The sequence below is a fragment of the Tauraco erythrolophus genome, chromosome 2 (assembly GCF_009769465.1).
Source record: "Tauraco erythrolophus isolate bTauEry1 chromosome 2, bTauEry1.pri, whole genome shotgun sequence".
Taxonomy (NCBI): domain Eukaryota; kingdom Metazoa; phylum Chordata; class Aves; order Musophagiformes; family Musophagidae; genus Tauraco; species Tauraco erythrolophus.
The window spans coordinates 20,772,531-20,798,257 of NC_141466.1; the positions used below are offsets into that span (position 1 = coordinate 20,772,531).

The 25,727-nt window shown below is 37.2% G+C and overlaps 1 protein-coding gene across 2 annotated transcripts in view; it reads left to right on the plus strand.

The window, feature by feature from the left end:
* SEC63 (SEC63 protein translocation regulator) overlaps positions 1–25,727 on the plus strand; it is a 65,249-nt gene that overhangs the window by 25,001 nt on the left and 14,521 nt on the right. For both annotated transcript variants that reach the window (XM_086608133.1, XM_086608134.1), the window contains exons 5-12: positions 1,171–1,232; positions 5,520–5,578; positions 6,286–6,336; positions 8,854–8,962; positions 11,564–11,658; positions 14,401–14,533; positions 15,681–15,773; positions 23,678–23,832. In XM_086608133.1, the coding sequence (XP_086464259.1) occupies positions 1,171–1,232; positions 5,520–5,578; positions 6,286–6,336; positions 8,854–8,962; positions 11,564–11,658; positions 14,401–14,533; positions 15,681–15,773; positions 23,678–23,832 (757 nt within the window). The remainder of the gene's footprint in view (positions 1–1,170; positions 1,233–5,519; positions 5,579–6,285; positions 6,337–8,853; positions 8,963–11,563; positions 11,659–14,400; positions 14,534–15,680; positions 15,774–23,677; positions 23,833–25,727) is intronic.

A 25,727-nucleotide genomic window follows, 5' to 3' on the forward strand; every position in this document is an offset into this window, starting at 1 on the left:
TGCAGGGGTTCATTGGGTCAGTTATGTCATCTGAATACCTAGCAAGCTGGTGATTTCTGCTTTTAAGTCAGTTTTCTATGTGGTTGACCTTACTGTTTGAGGGTCCTGTTTGAGGTAAGATGTGAAGGAGAGCCAAAACCATGCTCACTTGAGCAGTTTCGAAATCATCCTTTTTGCTTATGCACATCTGCATCACTATAAAAGGATCCTCAATAGGATACTCTGATAGTGCTTTCTGAACTCCTGAAACATCTCACTTCGCAAACTAGCACTCAAGTGCTTAGTGATACAGTTTGATACATCAAACACTCGTGCAAGGGCTGTGGCAGAGGCATATCTTGAAGTAAATGATGGTGAAGTTCTTTAGCCATGCTGTCTTAAAAGAATATAAAAAGCTACCCATTCAGTGAGTCTGCTTGTTAACAAGTGTGAGTCCTAGAAATCATCAGGAGATGTCTGACTCACTGCGTTTCTTCTGCGAGACAAAATCTTCCACATAGTGGAATGCACGATGTTCTGTTTCCTAAAGCAGTATTTAGCCGTGTAGTACAGGGGTTGTGTTTGAGGTGGTATGTTATTGCCAAGAAACTGTTGTTACAGAACACGCATAGAAATTGTAAGACTTGTGGGATGATGTCTTAATTTTTATCTTCTTAAATATAAAACTAGGGATTTCTAGGCAAAAAAACCCCACCAAACAAACACATACCATCAAAGGCTAAAAGTCTAGAAGAGAAGAAAAGCCCAGATGTACAACTTCTGTTGTATGAACTCATCTTGCATATTCACCTTCCTTCCAAAAAAAGATAATGTTTTCAGCCATTGTCTTTCAGAATTTGTTGTACTCTAACCTGGCATTGAAAACTACTCTTTGCTCATGGGTACACAGTCGCTTTTATGAAAGGGAGATGTTTCTTTCATCTCCACTATGAGGATGCAATTTCTGTGTCTGATTTCTTTTGCTGTCAGTGCTAAAAGAGTTCACCTGTGTATCACGAAGGAATACAGCAGTATTGTTTTGTATCAGGCTTCATACAAACAATAGCAGAAGCTGTTTTGCTTGTCAAACCAAGGGTGGTATAAATGCCATATTTTAAAGTTTGTCTATGTTAATGATTTAGAGAAATTGCTTTACTTCTGTATTAACTTAGAATCTCTTCTTCAAACTAGCTTAACCGATGAAGAATCACGAAAAAATTGGGAAGAATTTGGTAATCCAGATGGACCACAAGGTAACAGTTATGAATGATAGAAATCCTGTAGTTTCTGTCTGCTGAGCTGTTGAGAAGTGTTCAGATCTCAATGTATATAGAGTATCTTTTTCCTGTGATTAGGAGCAATACATCTGATTGATTCTTTCCTTGTGAAACTGGCTCTAGGGGGACGGTAGGAGGGAAAGGCAGGGAAGAGTTGGCTTTTACATTTCTCAAACTTCTTATTAGGGAGAAAGAATGAAATATTTTTTTTAATTAGTCAGCTTTAGTAAGTATCTGGAGAGACTGGCTAATATTAAAAGGAGATATAAGGTAAAAATATCTATTACTCATCAGAAACTTGCCAATTTTAAACATTTCTTGGTATTTATAATGAGATACTGTAAATGTATGTTGAAAGATTAACAACTAGCCATAGTGCAATACACACTTCGAAGGGCTGTATGTGAGGATATGTATGTATTTATTTAAATACTGTGTACACATCTGCCTTCCATTTGCTGGAAGTGATACTGTTTTTTGAATGTAGCTCTATGCCACCTTCATCTTGAGGAGTCCTGGTGATTATTCGTATGCTGGTATATTCTTCCTGGGTAGGTAGCTACCTGGAAATTATCCTGATGATGGTGTATTATAGTTTTACAGTAGATAATCCAAACAAAAACAATTTAAGACTGCAAGTTAATAGTCTTCCCCCCCGCCCTCCAATTTGCAGTTGTGAGAGTCAGTTGTATGACATATTTGTGATCATTGTTTAAGTGGACTAGTTGTGAAGAAGAACATTGTCCATTTCTAGCTGCTTCTGATACTCATTGCAAACAAATGGAAACCAGCCATCTGTTGAGACAGGCCTACGTAGATATCTGCATGTTGATGCCCTGCAGTTTGTGAGACTAAGTTATACTACATATCTACATGGAATGAGTTAAGGCTAGCTTGGAAGTAATAAATGGAATTTGTAACTTAATTGTGAAGTTACAGGATGACACGTGAGAGAGCTCTGTGCTGGATGTTCTTCTAAATTATATCTATCCAACATAGGAAATTAATATTAAAGAGAAAAAACCTCAGGCCCAGAACCAGTGTTTCATAGAAACACTCTTCCCTCTCCTTTCAAAAAAAACAACTGTGCCAACTAAATCATAGTCTGACAAAGGCATTTCTGATGGACTGAGGTGGTGGTTCAGTTTCTTTAACCACTGTGTTTTATAGCATAGCAAATATCTTTCAGCTCCTAGCTTCTCTTGGTTTCTTAGCAAGACAAGTAGGAGGACTCTGTCCCTCTTGCTGCAAAATGTAAGTAAGATCTTGCTTCAGGAATGCTGTTGCAATATCAGCAAAATGGTACTGTAAATTTTAGCTTTGTATATGCACAAATAACTCTCCTAGGATGGTAAACTGTCTCTTCCATCCACAAGTTATTAACTTGGTATTGCCAAGGCATAGGATTTCAAGTTAGGCAGCATGTCAGTGTCCTTGAATGGACCTGAAGTTGTGACTTCAAAAGAAAATTCAGCCAGAAGCTGAGGATTTAAAGGCATGAAGATCCTTCTGCACAAGTGGCTCAGAGATAGCTTTCACAAACTTAAAGGCACTCTGGATTCCTGAAGGGTGAAGTGAAATGATTCTTTGGTAGGGCAGCAGTTCTCACTATGACTGTGAAGCTGCCTGCTCTTCTGAAACCCTAACTCAAGCGATGGTGAGATTGGAGTTCTCTGCTTTACTTCTAGATAGCGCATAGTTTCTTCATCTGAAGGGTGGGAAGAAGCCTGAAGTTTTCTTTCTCCATGTAGTGGTTTAGGCTGGCAGGCAGCTAAATGCCACACAGCTGCTTGCTCACCCTCCCACACCCCCAGGGGCTGGGGAAGAGAATTAAAGGGAAAAAAGGGAGAGACCCTTGAGTTCAGATAAGAACAATTTAATCCTCCTACTACTAATATATACATATGTATAATGATGATAATATATACAAACAAGTGATGCACAGTGTAATTGCTCACCACCCCTTGACCTGAGGCTTGTCCCATCTCAGACTAACGATCCTGAAACAGTAATTCCTGACACTGCAATCCCAGATGAGTGAGAGGTCTGAAAAAGAGAGCGAGAGAGAGAGCATGCACTCCAAGAGTGAGAACCCCCAAAAGAGCAAAGGCCCTTTGTTCCGATCAACCGTCATTTTTATACTGGGCATGATGCTGCATGATGTGGAATACTGCACTGGTCAGTTTAGCCTTCAATCCTAAGTGTAAGTTCAAATCATAAGGGGAGTTGTGGGCCCTTTGTTCTGGCCTTACTCCCCCCATCCCTTTGTGCTCCTGCACACTGGCAAGAACACGGCAGCTGAAAAGTCCTTGAGGCCTCAGTGCCAATGATAAAGATCAGTGTGCTATCAGCATTCTTCTCATAAGGAGTCCCAGACTAAAACCAAAACACAGAGGTCTTCTAGCTGCTAAAAAGAACAACTAACTCTATCCCAGCTGATAACCAGGACATTCCCATACTCTATTCTGGAATCTTGATCTACACTGTAGTGTGAGCAGCTTTCTAATTTAGTGAAATGCATCTTCCCTTCATTTAGATGCTTATAATGTAAAAACCTGTATCCGAATTAGGTACTCTAGTTTTCTCTAGTTTTTAAATTCTGTGTAGTCAGAGAATGGAGACAGTCCCTTATAGAGGTATATTCTGGGATGAGATGAAGCACATCTGGTGTTAGACAAGATAACCAAGTTAGACGTGGCACATCCCACCCTCTGCCCAGCACAGAGGAACAGCAAGCAGTATTCCTCTCTATCCAACTGAAGCAGCGTGGAAGTTAGAGGCAGACAAACAAGATTTTCTTCTCTTCGGCATGACTTGCTTCGTTGCTAAAAGTAAAGTACTGAATGTGCAAAATCATCTGGAGAGTAAAAAGATGTCCTTTTAATAATGTAAGGCAGTTTTAGTAGACGGTTTTCCCTTGGTATTTGCTAGTGCTTCAGCTCAGCGAGCGTAGGTAAGGGCAAGACGATTCTCAGGCCAGAAGAGAAAGAGCTTTGTACCAAACTATTTCTGTTCCTGGAACAGTTCGAAGCTACAGTCCTGAAGGTCAAAAATATTGTGGGAAACTGAAATTGATACCACCAGTAAAAGACACATCACACTTTTAGTAGATTCTTCTAAAAACCCATAACCATTAACAGGTAGGGAATTGTTTCCAGACTCTTCTCCAGAGCAGGGCGCTGCTTGTAACTTAATGTGGTAAATTCACTGGGTGTTATTCTGTTGAACTCCTAAGCTTGAGGAGCGGTCAAGTTGGTCAGATGTTTGAGTCTCAACAAATAGTAGTTTCCAACTTAACTACACAGAAGTCACGTTAGACTGGTGCATAACAACTGGTTGTCTGAATTGACAGCTGGCACAATCTGTTGGAGACAGTATCAGAATAGTACGTAAGTACATAGGGGGATCCTAGTCTGCCCGTGTGTAGGGCAGTACTCCTCAGTGATACCTGTTAGTACGAAGGAAAGCATATTCTTTGTTGTGTTTTTTTTTTTTTTAAGCAGGCCCTGCAAATCTGTAAAGTCTGTCTTTCTTTTTTCTTTGTTTCCTAGAACGAAGTGTTGGGAGAGGTAGTGTTTGTGAAGTTCGATTTATTACCTCTAAAATGTCTGAAGACAAGCTGTTTTATGTGATTCTGTTTTCAGATCTGTGTACTGTAGGTGTTGCTGTTAGAGAATCATGTCTTCTATTTTCTGTAGCCTAACTCCTTTTGAATTGAAAAGTGTTCCTTTCCTACCAATCACACAGCAATTCGAACTGGCACAGAGTTTTGTTTTTACAATTTATAGCTTAGAACACTTTCCTGAAGTTAGAAACTAATGAAACTCTTTTCCGTAGAATTCATTTGCTCAGTTTTCTGGCGGTTCATGTATTTACTGACCTATATGTATTTAACTGCTGCAAAATCTGCAAGGCAAAGCTCATAAATCTTTCCATCTGTGAAATCTTTGTCTCTTTTTTGGTATATTAATAAATCTTGCGTATCTATTGCACTGCTATACGTTAAGCTAAAATATTTGGTATTTCAGATGTTGCATTTAAGTCTTGTTATTTTATTGCATACTTGAGTGTATTTCTAATTTGTTTTTTGATTTTGCTAAATTTGTTAGAATTTTGCCTGTTGAAGTGATAGACAGGATTTTTTTGGTTGGTGGTTTTGTGGTGGTGTTTTGTTTTGTTTTTGTTGTTGTTTGTTAGACTTAATGTGACTTTAGAACATTTCCTTAATATTTTATAGTAAATTTCTTTTCTTTCATGCTACAGCTACAAGCTTCGGTATAGCTTTGCCAGCTTGGATTGTGGATCAGAAAAATTCAATTTTGGTGAGTCACCTTACTTAGCTCAAGATTTTAAGATGAACTTTCAAGTGTTCACCTTAAAATATTTGGGCTTAATACTGTACGTTTTAGTCAAAACACATAGTTAATAACTTTGGTCCAAATGTGCATCTTTGAAGCAAATTTCAGGAGTCAGAAGTTTTAGAATAGCTTAAATCTAACCTTTGAGAGTAAGGTATTAATATGCTTGGAAGTATCTCATTGCAGAGATGATGAGGTTGTAGTGTGGTCGCCTGTGCTACAAAGTGAGCGTGGTGTTGCAACGAAACACATAGAGAGCTGCTTGCTTGCTGGATTTCTGTAGTTCCATTTGGTTTGCTAGTGATGCAATTTCATACCGTGTCGAAATGTTCTTCCAGTTACGTTTGCTGAAAAGCATTTGCCTTACCCACTTGATTTCTTTTAGTGCGGTAATCGTCTCTGTCCACTAAAGAAACCTGAGACAATGTGTGGATGATGTAAAAGATTACTTACACTAAATTGATAGTCCTTATTTAAAAACTACCCAACTGTTTCTATTACTTGTAAGTTGTTCTTCAGAAATAATGACAGGTATTATGCAATAAGCTGCCATTAATCTGTGGTAGGCTTGTGGTAATACTACTTGACTGTATTTTAGAGTAAAGATTAAACAAGAGCGGTATTAAGTAACTGAAGTGTCTGATGCACTGTGTTTCATAATTTTTCTCTAGGTTTTGCTTGTATATGGATTAGCATTTATGGTTATTCTTCCCGTTGTTGTGGTAAGTATTATCTGATTAATATTCTACCCTAACCAACCTGTAAGCAAAGCTGCCTTAGACATAGGTAGAGTTGCTCATTCTTGCATTTCATGGAGAGACAGTGCGAGTGTTTTTTTAATGTGGGTGTTTTATTATGGAAAAAGTGTAGCTGCTGTACAGTTTCAAAAAAAATGCAGTGCCATGATAGAGAGAAGGCTGTAGGGAAAATATTATGTATCACAAGAGTTAGAGACTGAGTTAGTAATTTGTCTTGTACCTTCAGTCATTCATCACGTGGAAACTAATGTGATGAACTCAAGAGTGTGTTCAGTGGTGCTACTGTAGAGCCAAGACTGGTATGTCTGTAGCTGGTGGTACTAGAATGATTACTGCAAGTTCAACAGGTTGTTGGTTTGGTTTCTTCTGGCTGCCTTTGTTTTCATAACTTCAGTTTTTTATTGCTCTTCTGTGCACCATGAGATGCCTGTCCTTGCGATTTCTTTGTGTGAGGAATCAGTTGCTAGGTGAGTGGTGTTTCAGGGCTTGGGCCTGCCCTACAGTATTGCTTTTGAACAATGACTCTTATACAGTGATTGTGCATTTAGGGTATGGCATGAAGAAAGACTCAGAAAACTGCCATCTGGAAACCTTCATGTTCTTGGGAAGATTATTTTCATTTGAGGAAGTGTCCTGGAGTTTTGGCAACTGCTTGCATCTCTGTGTGCAAAGGCTCAACCAGACATTACCTCTTGTCTTTGAGAGTCTTTCTGCGTAATTGAAGATTTAGTATAGAAAATTAGATGTGGCAATTTCAGTAAGTTGTTGAATAAGCCTAAAATTCAGGATACAATGTCTACATACTTTTCCTGCCGTTACTTTTAGGTTTCAGCTGGTGTCTGTTGATGCTTTTTTGTATGCATGTACTTTTAGTGGTTTATACCAGGTTTATCATAGCTCAAGTGAAGGTAAACATCCTTTCTGTTGTTATGAAGAAATGTCCTGAGCAGAGAAAGAAAAACAATCTGCCTCTTCTTGCCCCTATACCAGATACAGACTTCTGCATTCAGACTTGTCGCTGTAAATTTCTTTTATAGTCAGTGAAGAGGAATAGTCATTTTTATGGAGCAAGTTATTTTATCATTTCATTCTAAAGTAGACATACAAGATGATTCATGCCTTTAATGGACTTGTTTCTCTTTTATGAATCAATAAAGAAGACTAAGTTAACTACAGTGTAGTCATCCTATATTGGAGATAAGCATCTAAAATAAAGTGAGGCTAGTTCCACCCTTTGAATCCAGATCAACAAGAAAGGAAAATACTGATACGTAGTTCTTCCTACGTGTCCACTGACCTAAATAGTGTTCTGTACCTGAGGTGAGAGAGAAGAGCTGTATCTGCAAAAGCAGTTAGGGCAGCCTCTTTCATGTATATTTGGACTGATTATAATTATATTTTTCTTTCAGTACCTGTGCTTGGACAAAAATTTGATAGCTATGGGATTATATTATAACTTTTTTCTGCAGAACTTTAAAAAAAGTTGTGTGCTATTTTGTATCAGGGTTCATCTATTCATGGAAGAATCGAACCTAATTTATTTAAAAAAAACCCAAGTTTGTGGGGAGCCAGTCCTAGAGTATTTCACAAATAATTAAGTAAATTGCAGAGTTCTTGCTGTAGTAGGGAAATTTACACTATTGTCTATTACATTACTAGTAGAAAGCATTACTTACTACTTTACTGCTTGTTACTTTTCACTTGTGATAAACTACAGTAGATTGAGATGTATTTTGGATGTTTTTTCTCAGGTTAGTGAGCTTTGTTTACAAGGAGGCATTTAATGAACAGACTGCAGTTTATAACCCAGCACACCATTTTTCTTAAAATAGTTTGTAGAGTGCAGTCACTGTACAGTGAGGTCTATAATTTGAAGTTACTGGGGTAGTGCTAATGAGGGAATTATTGGAGTGTTTCTAAAAGTTTGGAAAACTTTTTCTGTCAACTTGAAGGTGTATGGCTTAATTCTGAAGATTTGCAGCAGGGCACTGCGCCACATCCAGATTCCCCTTCTGAGAAGCGTTTTCTAATTAGGTGACTTAAATTATTTTTTACAAATTTTCTTATAATGAAAGAAATCTTAGTTTGTTGAATTCAATTTGAATGCTCTGTTGCACAGTAAGGAGTTTCCTTGTATATAGAAAGTGGTAAATCCACTGGATTTACTGTTTGGTGGATTCACTAAAACACCACCAAAAATAAACAAAGCAGTGTGTGTGTGTGTGTTAGGGGAAATTCTCTAGGCTGGAGATAATCTAAAAATTTTTAACATTAGATTCTCTCAGATGACTATGTTGGTGTACTTTTAAAACTTGTGTTGGCACAGATTTTTTTTTTCTTCTTTCTGAAATTCAGCTGACTTTAACATAGATAAAATAAGTTGGGCTTAGTTACCTGGTTGTGAAAAGACATGAGGTGATCAAGCATAGTTTTGATGCTTCATTTAAGCTGATGTAATTTTGTTCTTGTTAAATGTCTCAGGGTTCCTGGTGGTACCGGTCAATACGATATAGTGGAGATCAGATTCTCATTCGAACTACTCAAATATATACATATTTTGTCTATAAAACACGGAACATGGACATGAAACGTAAGTAAAAGGCATCTTGGAATGTTGATTTCGTCTGGAAATGCTGATAGGCTGATGTTAAAATGCTTCTGCTTTATAAGCTTTTGTTAGACTAAAATGTTTCTAGTTCTTTTATAGTGTTTTTAAAAACTTCATTTTGTTGCAGGTAAAGAGTACTCTGTAAGAAGACTTAAGTATTTGGGAGAGGGAGTTCAACAGATCCATATTTGTGTCTGTCTACTTATATATTAAGGAAAAAAAAAAAAGGATATTTTATGTTGGGAAAAACATGCTGACCTGCCTGTAATCCTGAGTTACTATGTGGCTACTAGGAGCACTGCCTTGATCTCTGTGTTTTCTTCTGTTAGTGTAACGAAATAGGCTTTGGGAATTTTCTGTGGGCTGTCATAAAAATTTTTATATCACTGAAGAATGAAATAGTGTTTCTGGTTCTCTATTCTTGTTATGTTATAGCTAAATTTCTGTTTAAAAATTTTGCTCCCTATCAATTTCATGTTATTGTGTTACTGGTTTTATAGATTTTGATATACTTATTTTTCTTGTCTGCTCACTTTGAAGAGAATAAAAATACCTTTTTCTGGGGAAATCTGTAGATGCATTACTTTTGTGCAGAATTGAATCTTTCAGTTTAGAGACTGGCACAGGACTGAACAATTAGCATGGTACTAGTTAGTTCTAGATTGGATTTTACTAGATTGCATTCTCAGAGAGATTGAAAAGCAGAAAAATCCCCAGCCCCAAAACCCTCTAAAAAGGGTTCATAAATGTATTTCCTTGCTCCTTTGAATTGCACTGTTTGGTTTAGATCTGCTGGGAGATTGGTGGAAGCATCCACTCTTGATACATCCCTTTCCTACTGAACAGAAATGCTTTGCAGATAATCCAAGAGGTCTAGGAAATATAAGCATGGAAATATGTTTGCTTTCTAGTCACAGCACGCATGGATTTGTTTGTGGGATCAATTCAGACCAGTTTATGCTCTCCACCTTGTCACACTCTTAGGCTTTCTCCCCTCTCTAAACAGCTAGGTGAGAAAGGAGGAATGAGAGAGTAGGTGAGACTTCTTTAGAAGTTTAAGGAGATCACTACAAACCTTTCTCTTCTTTCTCCAAACTTCTTGTCAACAGTCATGTTGAACCTTGCTCAGAACCATAGTTTTGAGGCTTGCCGTGTCTGTCCTACAGATGGGTTAAAAAATTAACTGAGTTTGAGTGGCCTTATTTAAGGACTTCACACTTTCAGGGAGTCCTGGGTCAGAGGCAGGTCAGGTTTTTCCACTGAGGTCCCCTGTGCTGTCTGAATGAAAAATGAAGTGCCTTAGACAAACACAGTGGTCAGGTAAGGCCTTTGCTTGGTTGTGAATTCCACAGTTGTGAGTTACCAGTGCCACAACTCAAGGCTTGAGCCTGGGCAGGTGCAATCAAACCAGGCTAGGGAAACAGGGAGACAAATCTACATAGAATCATAGAATGGTTTGAGTTGGAAGAGACCTCAAAGATCATCTAGTTCTAACCGCCCTGCCATGGGCAGGGAAACCCTCCACTACACCATGTCTTGCCTTGTCTTAAGACATTTTTTTGTAGATTTCAAGACAAATGAGTTTTCAACGTCCTTTCTTGATGATCCATAATTGTGGATCTTAAATAATAGGAAAGTATTTATAGTGGTCTGAAACTCTTTGATATACTCTGCTTAGGAAGTAAATAGATAATTGAGAACGGAAAGCAAAACTGATGCTCAGGGAACTTGACTAACTGTTAGTAGGTGGAATTCACTGAGCACTGCATGTAGGCAAAAATAACTTTGGCTTGCTTGGAAGAAGACTTGTTCAAAATTTAAGAATGAAGCATGAGTAACTGTTGCTGAAAAAGTTATTTTAACTGTAGGAAGCGATGGTGTGAGCTTTCTCTTATTGTCTATGGCTGAGGGGTCTGACATTTTCATGAACAGCAAACTCATAATGGGGCTGAAATACCCCCACTGTGTAGGTCTTTCATCTTAATTACACAACAGAATATTTCGAGGTAGTATGGATTATCCTGATTACTTCAGGAAAAGAGCAGTCCATCATCTTCATGGGATTTGTTTGCAGGGGTATTTATTGAACTGCTTTTCTAATAATTAAAAGAATTTTTTTAAAAAATGCTTTTTCAATGCTGACTGAACAGAAAATTGAGTTGAAATTTTATCCTTCCTGCCTGCCCCTCCAGTACAAACATTGTGGTGCTGCTGCAGGCACGTGAATTGCTGAGAGAAATGGTTCTGTGAGCATGCAGAAGTAGTCAAACTGCTGTGCAGTGACGTCTGCCACTCTTAAAGAAGCCTAACTCTGTTTTTGTGAAGATATATAGATTCAAGTGCTGGACTTGATGCTGTGCAAAATGGAGCCTTGAGTGATCCCTTTTGTCTTGTGCCAGGCATTGACTCTTGTCTCTTTTGCCCTGTGGATCAGTTACTACTGCCACTAAATAGAGAACGTGGGTATTCATGGTTGTTGAGGGAAGAGTGGGAATAAGTTTTATGACTGAGGGTTCTGAAGAAATCACTTGGTGGCATAGGATGTTGCTGACATTTTCTGTCTGCCTCCAATTATCTTCGCAGGGCTTATCATGGTTTTGGCGGGGGCATCTGAATTTGATCCTCAGTACAATAAAGATGCTACGAGCAGACCAGCAGACAACATTCAGATACCACAGGTTAGTTATATCAAGAGATATTTTATAAATAACTGACCCCTTCGAGGGAAGAGGGAGATGGTGCTTGTAGGTGACCAGCTGACAGAATTCAAGTTCTCAAGGCATTAATTTTGTTGAGATGCAACTGTATCTCTCTAGAAATAGGAATTAGAAGCTAGACTTGATCTATTTTTTTTTTAAAAAGAAAAAATAACATTAATTGATGATAACGCTTAGCTTAAATGGAATCAGTTGAGTATACAGACTGCTGGGTTGGGTTTTTGGGAAGGAGTGAACTAAATAAGAAATTAGAGTGTCAGTCCTTACAAATATTGAGTACTGATACAAGGTGATGGCTGTTTCATAAAGTTCTTTTAAATCATTAACATAGATCTAGTTAAATATGTTAATACTGAAATAGTTATTGTCTGATGTCTGAATTAATAATCTCTAAATCTTATAAAGATTTCTCCATGAATGTCAGTTCCCCTCTGGTTGCCTTTTGCTTTCATTTCCACTCAGTCTTCCCACCAGAGATGCCATAATGCATACTGTGGCAAATAATTATTGCTAGCAGAGTTTTAGGATGTCTTATTTATCAGAAGCTAGCACTTTGGTTTTAAGAAGTTTAAAGCACAGTATACAAAATGCTCCGATTAAAATGTTTTGAGTTTGCAAAGTGAGGGGGGGATAGTCTCACAGATTTAAGCTTTGCATGCACACACAATTGGATTTTCCAGTTGTAAACATGCTTTCATGTCTTAAACATTAAGAAAATAGACTGAGATACCTCTTTACTTAATTGTCTTTGTCTCTTTTACAAATTCTTTATCTTATGCACTTCAAGAGAAGGAGCTGGAACTGTGTGGTTAGGTGAGGTTTTTCAGCAGTGGGAGCACATGGCTGGGAAAGATCACCTTGATCATCAGTTCTTCTCCTGTGCTCTTGCAAACATTGGCATTGTGCAAGACCTTTACCCTTAATCATTCTTTATTTAAAAGGCAGTTAAGCCTCCTATAACCATATCCTACTGAGAAGCTATTCCAGAACTTGATATTCTACTGGTTAGGGGTCTTTTTTGTGACCAGTTTATACCCATGTTTTTTGTCATCATTATTCTTGAGTCTAAATGATTCGTGCTGTGTATATCCTTAATGCATTTATAGACAGAAGCAATAGCCCATATGTTCTCTTTTTGTCTTTATTTTGCTAAACTAGAAAAGCAGCTGTCTTCTAATCCTTTCTTTCCCAAAAGGCTCTTCATTTCCCTCATCCTGTTACGTGCTGAATGGGGTACTGTTCCCAGTTGATATGTTTCCAGATTTTACATTAAATTTTATTTTACCTCCTCAGAATTATCCACAGTATTCCATGTTAAGAGTTAGCAGTGCCTCAGTGGCGATACTATTCCTGTATTTCTGCAGGGAATAACTTTCAGCATACTGTCTTACACAACTATTTCTTATGGTGGTTTGATACAACTTGTGTGGGATTGCTAAGTTTTCTGGATTTCTGTTGTCTTACATACCTCTGTTTTCCAGATAACAAGCTCCCATCTTTGAGGTGCAGTCCTCATTAGTATGCAAGTGCATGACCTTGCATTTTATACTATTGGATTTTGTTCCATTTCTAAAGCTCCAGTAATCAATGTCACCTGTGTTCTTTTTTTTTCTGAGTATGTGGCGGTACAAGTCTCCGAAGCATCAATACAGAAGGGTATTGCTAATGATTTTTGTTAGTATATCCTGCTTTTTGGGCCATGATTGTTCCCATTTTTATGTCACTGTTTTTCATAGATCTAGTATCAATACATTTTAGGAAGGAATGTTTTTTTTTTCTTCTTGAAGTTTTAGTCCTCTTGGTCTGGTCTTACACCAGGATGTGCTTGTAAGGAACTTCTTGGTAGAAGATCTTGATTTTTTTTTTTCAAGTGTAGGGACAGACTGGTCAAAGGTCAGTGTAGCTTGGCTGTTGATATCCTAACTTCCCTTTGTGGCTGGAGATCTTGGAAACTGAATATCTCCTTAGGTGACTTGTTGACCTAAAATGAAGCTTCTGGGCCATGTATTGATTCTTATAAACTATGAGCTTCTGTTACTCAGCTTTGTAGCCTCTTCGTCCAGGGTCTTCAACAAATTCAGGTGACAGACACCTGTTTGAACTGTGCATCTTCATCTAGTCAGGATCAGGATAGGTCATCCTGAATAAAGAAAACCATGGTTTTTTTCAAGTTGGTGTTGTTTATAAAGAAGTTAAAATACTTGATCTTCAGCCTACCATGGAGTTTAGGCTTATAACTCTCCTTTCTGTGATAGTTGAGACTATTTCTGATGAAGTTGGCTGGATCTTAGATGTGTGAAAGGTCTCACAGTGATGCTGTTGCTACTGCGTATTAAGTTTAATATAAATACCTTAGAAATATGGTTGAATCTAGTAAACCTTGGCAATATAACCAGATTTAAAAAATATCTATCGGTATTAATTTTACTCGGTGCTATTCAAGGCAAGTTTCTTGTGTGCAAATCTTTACTTCCTCCCTCACTTCCACATTGAAACAAGGCATTTAAACACGCTTTTTGACTTTTTGGAGCTGGGTTATGAATAAAAATGATTAATGTTCATCTCTACAGAACTTTGCAGGGGGAAGTTACTTAAAAGCTTGCTTTTGTGAATGTAATTTTTTTCCTTGTAAACTGTTCTCTTCCTGTATTTTTCTCTTTCGCGCCCAAATAGCTGTTTGTGTTTAACTATATTTTAATTTAGCTTATCAGAGACATTGGTGGCATAAACTTAAAGAAGAATGAGCCTCCACTCACCTGCCCTTACAGTCTGAAAGCCAGAGTTCTGCTGTTGACTCATCTTGCCAGGATGAAAGTTCCTGAGGTCCTTGAAGAAGGTAATGGTTTCTCCCCTAAATATTGTTGGACACAGACCAACATGTTGCACGCTGCAGTACTCGTTAATTTTTGCCCATGAAAGAGTTGCATGGATCTCTACTCATTAATCTCTATGGAGTGTACTCGGTTTTTCAACTTTAATGACTCTTTAAAACATTTACTTAGCATTTACTCATTTTCTTGACAGCTCTGTAATGCTGATAACCTACTTTTTAATGCTTTTTGGCTGCAAATGTGACTTTGAATTTTTTTTTCTCTTTGTAATAGAGTAAGAAGTTAAACATGTGAAGTATAAATACTTTTCAGAGTAAAGAAATCCAAGATAAGCATAATATTGCTCTCTAACATTTCCATGCATTGTTATTTTTGGAGTTTTATCCCACTATGTGAAGCAAAGATTACAAGATTAGAACTTTAAGTATCAGTTACATATGAGGTTCAGTTTGTGTTTTGCAACTTTTCATTCTTGTAAATATACAAACTGGAATGTTTCTAAATGCAGTTCTTAAGTTTCATCCATGAAACTCATGGTTTCTTAGGCTAACCAGCAAACTTGATGTTCTATGTTTTAATTCAAATTTTTAAAAAAGTAAATAAACCACTGAAGGTGCTTTTTGTTCAAATTTTCCAGTTTCTTTCAAAAGAAAATTGATCAGTTTTAAGTAGTCATTAAAAATCTCTCATCTTCCTTGCTACTTAGTTACTGTGTGTACTTAAAACATCGCAGATCTGCATTCGAAAGTAGTACTTTACAAATAATATTTTTCCCGAAACTGGTGTTTCACTTAAAATTAAAAATCCTTTTTTTAACCTGTGATTACCTGAAGAGTTCATGCTATTTTAATAACACTGGTAAACTGTCTGTGCCATCCTCTTGCTTTTTTAGATGGATCTAATAAGTACTTCCTCTTTGGTGTGGAAGCTGCTTGTCTGGTATACAAGACTTGTGTTCCTTCTTAGCGCTTGCTCTTTCCTGTTTTGTTAGGGAATGTTAAAGATGGATGTGTCAACGAGAAAAAAGTGGTGTTTTCACTAGTACAAGAATGAATAGAAATGAAGTCCACACAATTAAATGTGTCCAGTTCATGTAAACTATCTCTCTCCTAATAGAAGTGCAGCATAATTGCCGCCAGTTATGTCTTGCAGATCAGCAGTTTATCCTGAAAAAGAGTCCTGCACTACTTCAAGAAATGATTAATGTGATCTGCCAGCTAATAATAATGGCTCGAAGCCGGGAAGGTAAGAAAAGAAACTGTATAATTAAAACTAATAAATATGATTCTTCATTGCAATACTTCATAAAGTCTTTGGTTCTTACGGGAAACTTAACCTGTGATATTTAGAAATGCCTAAATGCACTTTTGTTCATTTTACTCTAAGGCAGTCCTCTATTTTGAGGACTGAAATGCTGCTGCCACTGCCAAGCTCTACTCTGAAATATTGAGTGTGTTCAGCTTGTAATTTTTGCAATTAAAAGTTCCTCCTTACATGCAGTTGAAAACTTTTTCTTAAAGATCTGCTCCATTTTCAGTAGCAAAGCATTTAGAGACAAATTGAACCTTGTATTCATCCATCTTTTCATTTGCATTTTTACACTTCTTCCTCTCCTGTTACGAATGTCACTTGTTTTTCGGATTTTTTTTTTTTGTCATGATTTCTTTGTATACTGCTTGTACTTTTCTCCATTTCGGGGTCCTGTGCTGTTTAGCCTGTTATGTAGCCTTTTTTCTGAACTTGTAGGAGCTGGTGCTTTACTGTAATTGCCATAGAAATTACAATTTAATTGAAGTGTTTAAGCTTCTTTATTTTTACTGTAAAAAGACAATTACACTGAAGATAGTTGCTTGCAGTGTAAAGAAGCTAAGACTTAGATCTCATTCTTTTGTTGCAGTAAACATCGGCAAAACTTTTTTATGCCAAACTGGTAACCATTTTGTTTATTAATTTACTAGTTGATCTTTACTAGACCAAAACTCCTTTATCAAGCATTGATGGCCTCCTAACAAGAATGGTTTTGGGTAAGATCTTTTCCAGCACTCTTGCAAGTGGTGCTGGGAATTGTGCTCCATAACCAAATAAAGTATGAGAGGGGGGACATGAGCAGATAGGGATGTTACATGCTGACTTACATATCCTATCTTAGAAAGAAGTTTTGATTAAGTATATTTCCAGCTCTCTTATAAACCCGAACTTTACTAGTCCGTGGGACTGCTGAGGAGAAAATGTGAAACCTGAAAGTAAACAGTAGCCGCAGTAATCTTTACCTAACATTAGATTATACTTATTTATAAGTGTCATACTAAGTGCACAGCACTGTGGCAAAGTTGCAAAGATGTGCTGTGAATCTTTATTAGTTTAATAGTTTAATAATTTATTTAATAAAAAGCTAAGTAGCTGTTTTGGAAGTGTGGAGGGTGGATTTTGGTGCTGGTGTTGTAGGGGGTTTTTAAGTTTTGTTAGCTTAGCCAGACCAAGTCTGCATATTACAGCTAATTACAGAAAGCGCTTGAATAAAGACATCTTATTAATTGTTTATTAAGCCCTTGTGCATGCCAGATGTAGGTATGGCTTTTTTCTTAATGTGGATTGTTGGGGGATTTTTAATAAAAATGCTTCAAACATCTGAAAGATGTCTTTTAAGATGGCCTGAGTATATATTGGTCAATTAACAATCTTGTTTACTCTTGTGTAAAATGAAACCAAAATAATGCAGCCAGAAGCCTTTTTTCATGCAACAGAACTAGAAATCTTTGAAAAATGAAAAACACTTATACCTCTTGCGTAAAAGCTGAAATAAGATACTTAACGGAGTATGTGATATACTATACAACTTGAATGACCTCCAAGTAGCTGTATTCTCCTCTAGTTCTGTATGTATATGAATATACTTTTTAAATTTGACAGTAAAATGATTATTTATAGATGCAGTGTATTTAACAAACTGCTTTGAAGTTCCAGAAAATTTAGATTTCAGCTTAAATTAAAAAAAAATCAAACAGTATTTTGGAAGACAGTAGTGTAAACTAATTTTCTGTTTGCATGTGAAATGGAAACGATAGTTATTAAAAAAACCAAACCTAAACAGCCTCTACTACCAACAGTTTCTAGAGATTATCATGATCCCTGCCAATCTCAGTGAGTCTGAAAGTGGATGAGAATTTATAGCTGTCGTTATGTATAATAAAAGTTGCTTCCGTAGATTCGGAAAAAATGTAGAAGCATATCATAGGTATAGTCGAGGATTTGTTTTGTGTTTCTGTAGCAGATTTTTGTCCTCTCAGCACAAAACGTTAAAGGGAAGGTGATACCAAACAGTTGCCCATCAGGCCAACAATAATGCATGTGAGGACTTAAAGATAAACCATTTGAGAATTTTGGCCTTTGATCTAGAGGAAAATCACTGGTTTTGCTACTTAGCAAATTTAAAATATTGATCCTATTTTTGATGACTATCTGTAGAGAGAATTTTGCCGACCTTCTGACTATTACTGGGAAACAACTAGAAATTAGAAAGGTGTCATTGTTTATTTAATTTTGTTCATATCTTTAAAAAAATAAAAAGTTAACTATAGAAATTTTTGAGAGATTGTTTTGTTTAAGGTTGTCTATTTGTCATCTTAACATAGTTTTAAATAACTTAAAACTTAATTGCAGATATTTTTGAATTTAGTTCTAATTTTAACTTAAATCAGCCTTGACATGGTACATAAAATTATCATATGCTGTAATTAGCTGTAGATGTTAGCAGTCCTGGTCTGTGAAAATACAAAGATGATGACATGCGTTAATGTTATCTAAAGAAATATTCTGGAGACAAATCTTATTTTGTGAAACCTAAATTGATGGTGGCATGAAGAATCTCATTTTGCACTGTTATTCATTTGTGTCTTTCAATCTCTCAAATTATAATATAATAATAATAATAGTTATTAGCTTAAAAATATCTGTAACCATTTATGCATAATCTAGTCTTTTGAAGAAGAGCACCTTGGATGGATCTTCAGAATCTTGGCACTTAGTTTTCCTAGTTGGTTCTAAAAATGTCCGTATACCATTCAACTATTGGTCCAGTACCAGCTGTTCTTGAAGGAGTTGCAAGGAAGACTGAGAAACACTAAGAACAGCATATCACAGAAGCAAAATTTATGAAGTTCTGCTGTCTGAGCCCTTCACAGGGACAAGCGTCGTGCCTCCCCAGATAGCAAAAAGTGGTACCTCAGGCTGTTTATGCATTCTCATAAAAGCCATGGACACTGCCTTTCTTACCAAACTTCGTTAGAAACTATCTGTCATGAAAGAATGAGTGTAGGTTTGGCATAAAAATAATTTAATTGCGATTAGTTCTTAATTTTTAATAGAGCTATTATTCTTTGCAGATGAGTTTAGATTCATTATTATTTGGATTTATTTCCAAGCAACAGTTTTAATTTGCTTTCTTAAAAACAAAATTGATACTATTTTCGTTTCAGTCCAGTCAGTTTTTAGTTACTGTGAAGCTTTTTCCAGCCTGGTGGAAAATGTGGCACTTGTGAGCTACCTTTAGATAAAATGTCTTGTACTCTCTTGCCTGATTTCTACATAGTCTGTGACACTTTCTTTTAACATCTCTGAAAATACGCTTTGTTCTGTGCCATCCCTTGCTTCTATCCATCGTTTTGTGATGATTAACTGGAAATGTGGAATGTGCTGTCTACAGAAAGGTTAGGCATTGGTTCAGCTGTCCAGTCAAAGTGCATTTCTTAGTTCAGGTTGGAAGCTGCAGTGTAATGTAGAAGTTGTGGTTTGATCCAGGTGTATACCATTCCTTCACAAGCAACTATGATTTGCATTTAAATTTTTGGTTGACTACTTTAATGTCGTATATTCTGGATGACTTTATGACCTTAGATTAAAAGTCATCTTGTCTTGTGCACTTTGACAAGTGGAAGCTGTCAAAATGTGTCCTGTAATGATATTCATTTTATGGTGCAGGCAGGTGGGTAGTGTTAATAGCTATATTGTCTTCAGATCCACTCTGGGGAATATGAAGTCCTGTATTATTTTCAGGAAACCAGAATAATATTCTTCAACTTTGTTAAAATATTTTTCTACTGTCGTATGAATGATAAGATAATGCTTTAAGAGAGAGGAGAATTTTTATCCTGACTAATTCTCTGTGGTCTCAAAGCTCTAGGTGAATTTCCTGCAAAAGTCAGTTTGTTAGAGATTATTTAGGATTCTTTTATTAACTTGGTTTTCAGTGTGTATTTTTTTTAATTTAAAAAAATCTAGTGACTTTTCTTAGCAGCAGCCAAAAAAATTACAGGGGAGGTGGAGGATAGGTAAGATGGAAAGTAAATTTCCATTACTCTTTTTTTTTTTTTTGAAAGGTAAAAGTTAAATCTTTGTTACTTACCGTTATGTCTAGCTGAATAGTTCCATTCATGTGTTATTCTTCTCTTTGTATTGCGTATAATCTTCCCAGTACTTTTTAATACACTGAGTTAAAAAAAGAAAGGTACCCTGCCATGTACTTTGATTTGATAGCTGATTATATTTATAGCTTGATGTAACTAATAAAGAAACAAGCCATTTGAAGGGAGAGGGGCAAGTAGAGCAGAAGTGATGGAGTGATTTTTTTCATGTGTGTTTAACATGTCCTAGTAGCTGCTTATAAATCTGCAGCAAGGTGGTGGTGTAAAGGAAGGAGAAAACTTACTGAAGACACCATATTTGTTTTTTTTGGTCAGATTTATTACCTTTTCATATTTCCTGTGTAAAATATTTTAAAATTAATTTAAACTTGTTTTTTATCAAAATATGGCCTGTCTGCCTTCTCACCCAGGTGTAAGTAAACCTAACCTGCTTTTATTCACATCTCTGATTGCCTTAATAGTGTGGAAAGCTCTATCACACAGCCCTAGCAGAGTGGGCATATTCCTACTGACCATCTGTCTGATCAAGCTATTGAAACATGCCTCTGTGCCCCTGTAGTGTCCCAAATATACCAGCCAAATATGTCCATACCAAATATATGTATTTGTATACTTACATGAATCATAGAATGGCATAGGCTGGAAGAGACCTTAGAGATCATCTAATCCAACCTCCCTGTCATGGACAGGGATGCCTCTCAACTAGATCAGGCTACTCAAGGCTCTGTCCAACTTGGCCTTGAACACCTCCAGGGAGGGGGCATCCACAACTTCTCTGGGCAATTTATTCCAAAGTCTTACCACCCTCATACTAAAGAATTTCTTCCTAAGATCTAATCTAAATCTGTTCTCCTTCAACTTAAACCCATTTCCCCTTGCCCTGTCAGTGGACACTCTTGTAAAAAGTCCCTCCCCAGCCTTCCTGTAGGTTCCCTTCAGGTATTGGAAGGCAGCTATTAGGTCCCCCCGAAGTCTTCTCTTTTCAAGGCTGAACAATCCCAGCTCCTGCAACCTGTCCTCATAGCAGAGGTGCTCCAGCCCCTGGATCATCTTTGTGGCCCTCCTCTGAACACGCTCCAACAAATCTATGTCTCTCTTATGGTGGGGACACCAGAACTGGATGCAGTATTTGAGGTGGGGTCTCACAAGAGCAGTGTAAAGGGGGAGAATCACCTCTCTTGACCTGCTGACCACGCTTCTCTTGATACATCCCAGGATGCGGTTGGCCTTCTGGGCCGCATGAGTGCACTGCTGGCTCATGTTGAGGTTCTCATCTATAAACACCCCCAAATCCTTCCTTCAGGGCTGCTCTCAACCCACTCTGTGCCCAGTTTGTATTTGTGCCTAGGATTGGCCCGACCCAGGTGAAGGACCTTGCATTTTGACTTGTTGAAGCTCATGCAGTTTGCACTGGCTCATTTCTCAAGCTTATTAAGGTCCCTCTGTATGGCATCTCTTCCCTCAAGTGAGTCCATGGCACCACACAGGTTGGTGTCATTGGCAAACTTACTGAGGGTGCACTCAATGCAGTCATCCATGTCGCTGATAAAGATGTTGAACAGCACTGGACCCAGAACAGACCCCTGAGGGACACCGCTTGACACTGGTCTCCATGTAGACATTGCACCATTGACCACAACTCTGAGTGCAACCATCCAGCCAGTTCTTTATCCACCGAGTGGTCCATCTGTCAAATCCGTGTCTCTCCATTTTAGAGACAAGGATGTCATGTGGGACAGTGTCAAACACCTTGCGCAAGTCCAGGAAAATGACATCTGTTGCTTTACCCATGTCAACCATCGCTGTAGCTTTGTTGTAGAAGGCCACTAAATTAGTCAGGCACAACTTGCCCCTAGTGAAGCCATGTTGGCTGTCACTAACCACTTGGTTATTTTTTATGTGCCTTAGTGCAGCTACCAGGAGAATCTGTTCCACGATTTTACCTGGCACAGAGGTAAGGCTGACTGGTCTGTAGTTTCCTGGGTTGTCCTTGGTCGCTTTTTTAAAGATGGGGGTTATGTTTGCCCTTTATCAATCTGTAGGAACCTCACTAGACTGCCAGGACCTCTAAAATATGATGGCTAGTGGCTTAGCAACTTCAGCCGCCAGTTCCTTCAGGACCCATGGATGTATCTCATTGGGTCCCATGGACTTTTGCACCTTCAGGTTCTCTAGGTGTTCCCGGACCTGATCTGCTCCTACCCTGGGTGGTTCTTCACTCTCCCAGACCCAGCCAACATCCTCTGTGATTTGGGTGGTGTGGTTTGAGTGGTTGCCAGTGAAGACTGAGGCAAAAAAGTTGTTGAATATTTCAGCCTTCTCCACATCCTCATTAACCAGGTCACCTGTATCCTTCCGGAGGGGCCCCACATTCTTTCTCGTTTTTCTTTTTTTCTCTCACATACCTGTATGAGTGTGTTTGTGTATGGACACACATAGATATTTGTGTTCATACTTATAAAAATATCAGTAATAGCCAAGGTAACTGAAGGTTGATTGTTTCTCAGAAAAAGTTTTAAAGTATGAGAAAATACATATGTAGATCCTTAAATAAAGTGACAGGCATCATAAATTATGGGTGCTTTCTGTAGTACGTATTTATAAGTGCCTTCAGTTCTTTCATATACAAGATATGAGTTCAGAAAAAGATTTAAGTAGCTTAAGTTCCTCTGGGCGCTGTGAAGAGTATCTAACTGATTTTTCTGTTTCATGGTAAAGTATATATAGAGTGACTTGAACATTGCCAGTTCCAGACTTGTAGCAGCTCTTGAGCTGCAGGGGAATTCTGAAATGAGTTTTCTAAAAACGATTTTGAGAAGTCTTATGAATGGATGGTTGTCTAATAAAGTTAAATAACAACGTGTGGAAATCTCTCTGCTTTGCTTTTTCGCTTCTTGGCAGTTGTGATGAAAAATATTAAAAGGCTATGTCTTTTCTTTTGCTCTGGTCTGGTTAAGACTTTCTCCTTGTCTGTTTTACCATTTTAATTATGTAGAGTGTATACCTTTTTGGACTTCAAAATATTAAAGGAATTATAGGTAATTTCTAAAAATAAAAGTCATAGAAGTTTGCTCAGACACCCCTTTTAACCTTTAGATGTGCTTAGAAAAGCCATGCCTTTGATATTTTTACAGCTATTATTACTGTCTTCTAACATGATACAATATGTTCTGCTTAGCTTCAGTCATAATTAATTTTTTCTTGCATGTTATAGGCTGCTACCTTTGTATCTCAAGGTGAAAATCTTAAAAAGAATGCATTGTATTGTAAAAGATTAATGTTTAATGATAAACTGTATTTATAATATGCTTACAAAGTAGAACTAAACACGTTATACACACGCACACATATATGTAAAATATACAAGTTTAAAACCAGTTGGTTTTGATGCTGCCTTTTTTATAAAAAAAAAAGTAAACGTTGGCGTCTTTGTCTATAAGCATAGATACATTGTGCTGCTGTTCCCTGAGACAATGTTAGATGGAAGTCTTTCCCTTTCGTAGTGTTCAGCTGTGACAGCCTGAATAGAGGGAAGAAAATGTCTGCTGAGCTATGTGACTACAGTGAGAGTAAAAAGACTACCCGCTTAATTATGCTGAACATTTTAAGATGCCTCTTATCTTTTGCTTGGTTGACTGAAAACAAGATTTTCTGTAGTCTATAATACAAGTCTATATTGTAAAGCGTAAGAAGAAAAAAATAAAAATTGTCTGTTTCATTCTCCCCAAGAAAGGGAGTTCCGTGCTCCATCTTTGGGATCTTTGGAAAATTGCATGAAGCTTTCCCAGATGACTGTCCAGGGACTTCAACAGTTCAAGTCTCCCCTTTTGCAGCTGCCGCATATTGAAGAGGACAATCTTAGACGAGTCTCCAATCATAAAAAGGTATAAAACTACAAATGATACTTGGTGACTTCTTAAAACACTTTGTTATTACTTTTACCTGTTTGCCTATAAGGAAACAAGATCATGAATTAACTGAGAGAATAAAAACGTGTTTATTTCTCAGTAATTCAGTACAATACTTCCAGGATGATCTGTGTGGTTTTTATTTCTTTAAAGTCTGTCTCAGTTAGGAGGTGGGAATTAAAAATCAGAGATCTGAGAAGTGTGAAAGAGTGTAAAAGGTCGATCTACGTTGACGTCACAAACAGAAGAAACAGGTTTTTTCTTATTACAGAATACTATCTCCTATTTAATATTTTTCCAGAATGTGCTTGGAGTATCCTACTGGGATGATTTTTTTTTTTGGCTTTGCATCATTATTAATCTAGTTTGATAGAAAATACATTTGAAAGGTAGCAGAGAGGAGTTCATAAAAGGAAAAAAAAAATGCCTGTTAATGTGGAAAGTATTTGAGGTTTTGTGATTGTTTATATTTGAAAGAGGATGCTTTACAAAGCTCTTGCTATGTAGTTGGATAAATGTTGGTATTTGTAGAACTTAAGACTATTTTTTTTTGTCCTTATCTGAATACCTGCATATGTTTCTTCACTCTGTTTCAATGACTGTCTTTGTCTTCAAACCTTCTTGTTTGCTTGTATATAGAATCATATCATAGAATCATAGAATGGTTAGGGTTGGAAGGGACCTCAAAGATCATCTAGTTCCAACCCTGCTGCCATGGACAGGGACACCTTCCACTAGATCAGATTGCTCAAAGCCTCATCCAACACTTCCAGGCATGGGGCATCCAAAACTTCTCTGGGCAACCTGTTCCAGTGTTTCACCACAATCATTGTAAAAAATCTCTTTCTTAGAGCTAATACAAATTTACCCTCTTTCAGTGTAAAGCCATTGCCCTTTGTCCTATCACTGCGTACTCTTGTCAAAATTCCCTTTCCAGATTTCTTGTAGGCCCCCTTTAGGTACTGGAAAGCTGCTGTAAGATGTCCCCATAGCCTTCTCTTCTCTGAATAGCCTGATTAGAAACAAGCGGTTATCTCCTAGTAGAAGCTGTTGACTTTGTTAGTCTTATTACAATGGTTAATTTGGATCAATATTAAAAATCTTTTTATATAATGGAAGTTTTGTTTAGCTTTTAACTACAGCCCTAGGTGGTGTTTAAATGCTTTTGTGTTAGTTTGAAGATAAACAATTCTTAAGTACTGCATTTTTTTAGTAGCCTTTTGAGGATACTCGTTCATCAAATAGTCAAGTAGTCTTTTCCTTTGGATGAAGTAAAAGAATCATTCTCCTATAGGTATCATAAAACACTTTTCTTAATCCAGCCCTAAACTATGGGGAGCATAAAAAAATATGCAATTTTAGATGTGTCTTTTGACATGTGCAGTGTAACAAAGTACAAAAATCAAGAATTTAACTGTCTCATAATCCCACCTGACCTTCCCCTGAAAGAGGGAAGAGACCAATTTATTAGACTTGTTTGTACAGGATTCCCATGGATTGAGCTCTTCAAAAATACAGTCTCCTAGATTGGCAATATTGACCAGTCCACCTGGATGTATGAAGTTGTTTTTATTAAAATACATACATTTATAATGGTGAGGTAATCAAGTGTTCAGACAAATCTGCATGTGTTTTATCCTTCTTGCTCTTCTCTGCAAATCTTAGAAGGAATGGGTTTAGATTTGTTTGCAGTTCAGTATGGGAAAAAAAAAAAAGTGAAAAGTGACTTGTACTTAGTTGTTCCTGCTAATATAAATCTCAAAGCACTGAAGTACTCTATCTAAATAAAGAACTTGATTAGTAAGACTTCTTGGCTCAGCTTTCTGAAAAAGCTGGCTGAAATAATAGTTTTATAAGACACGCATCCAATT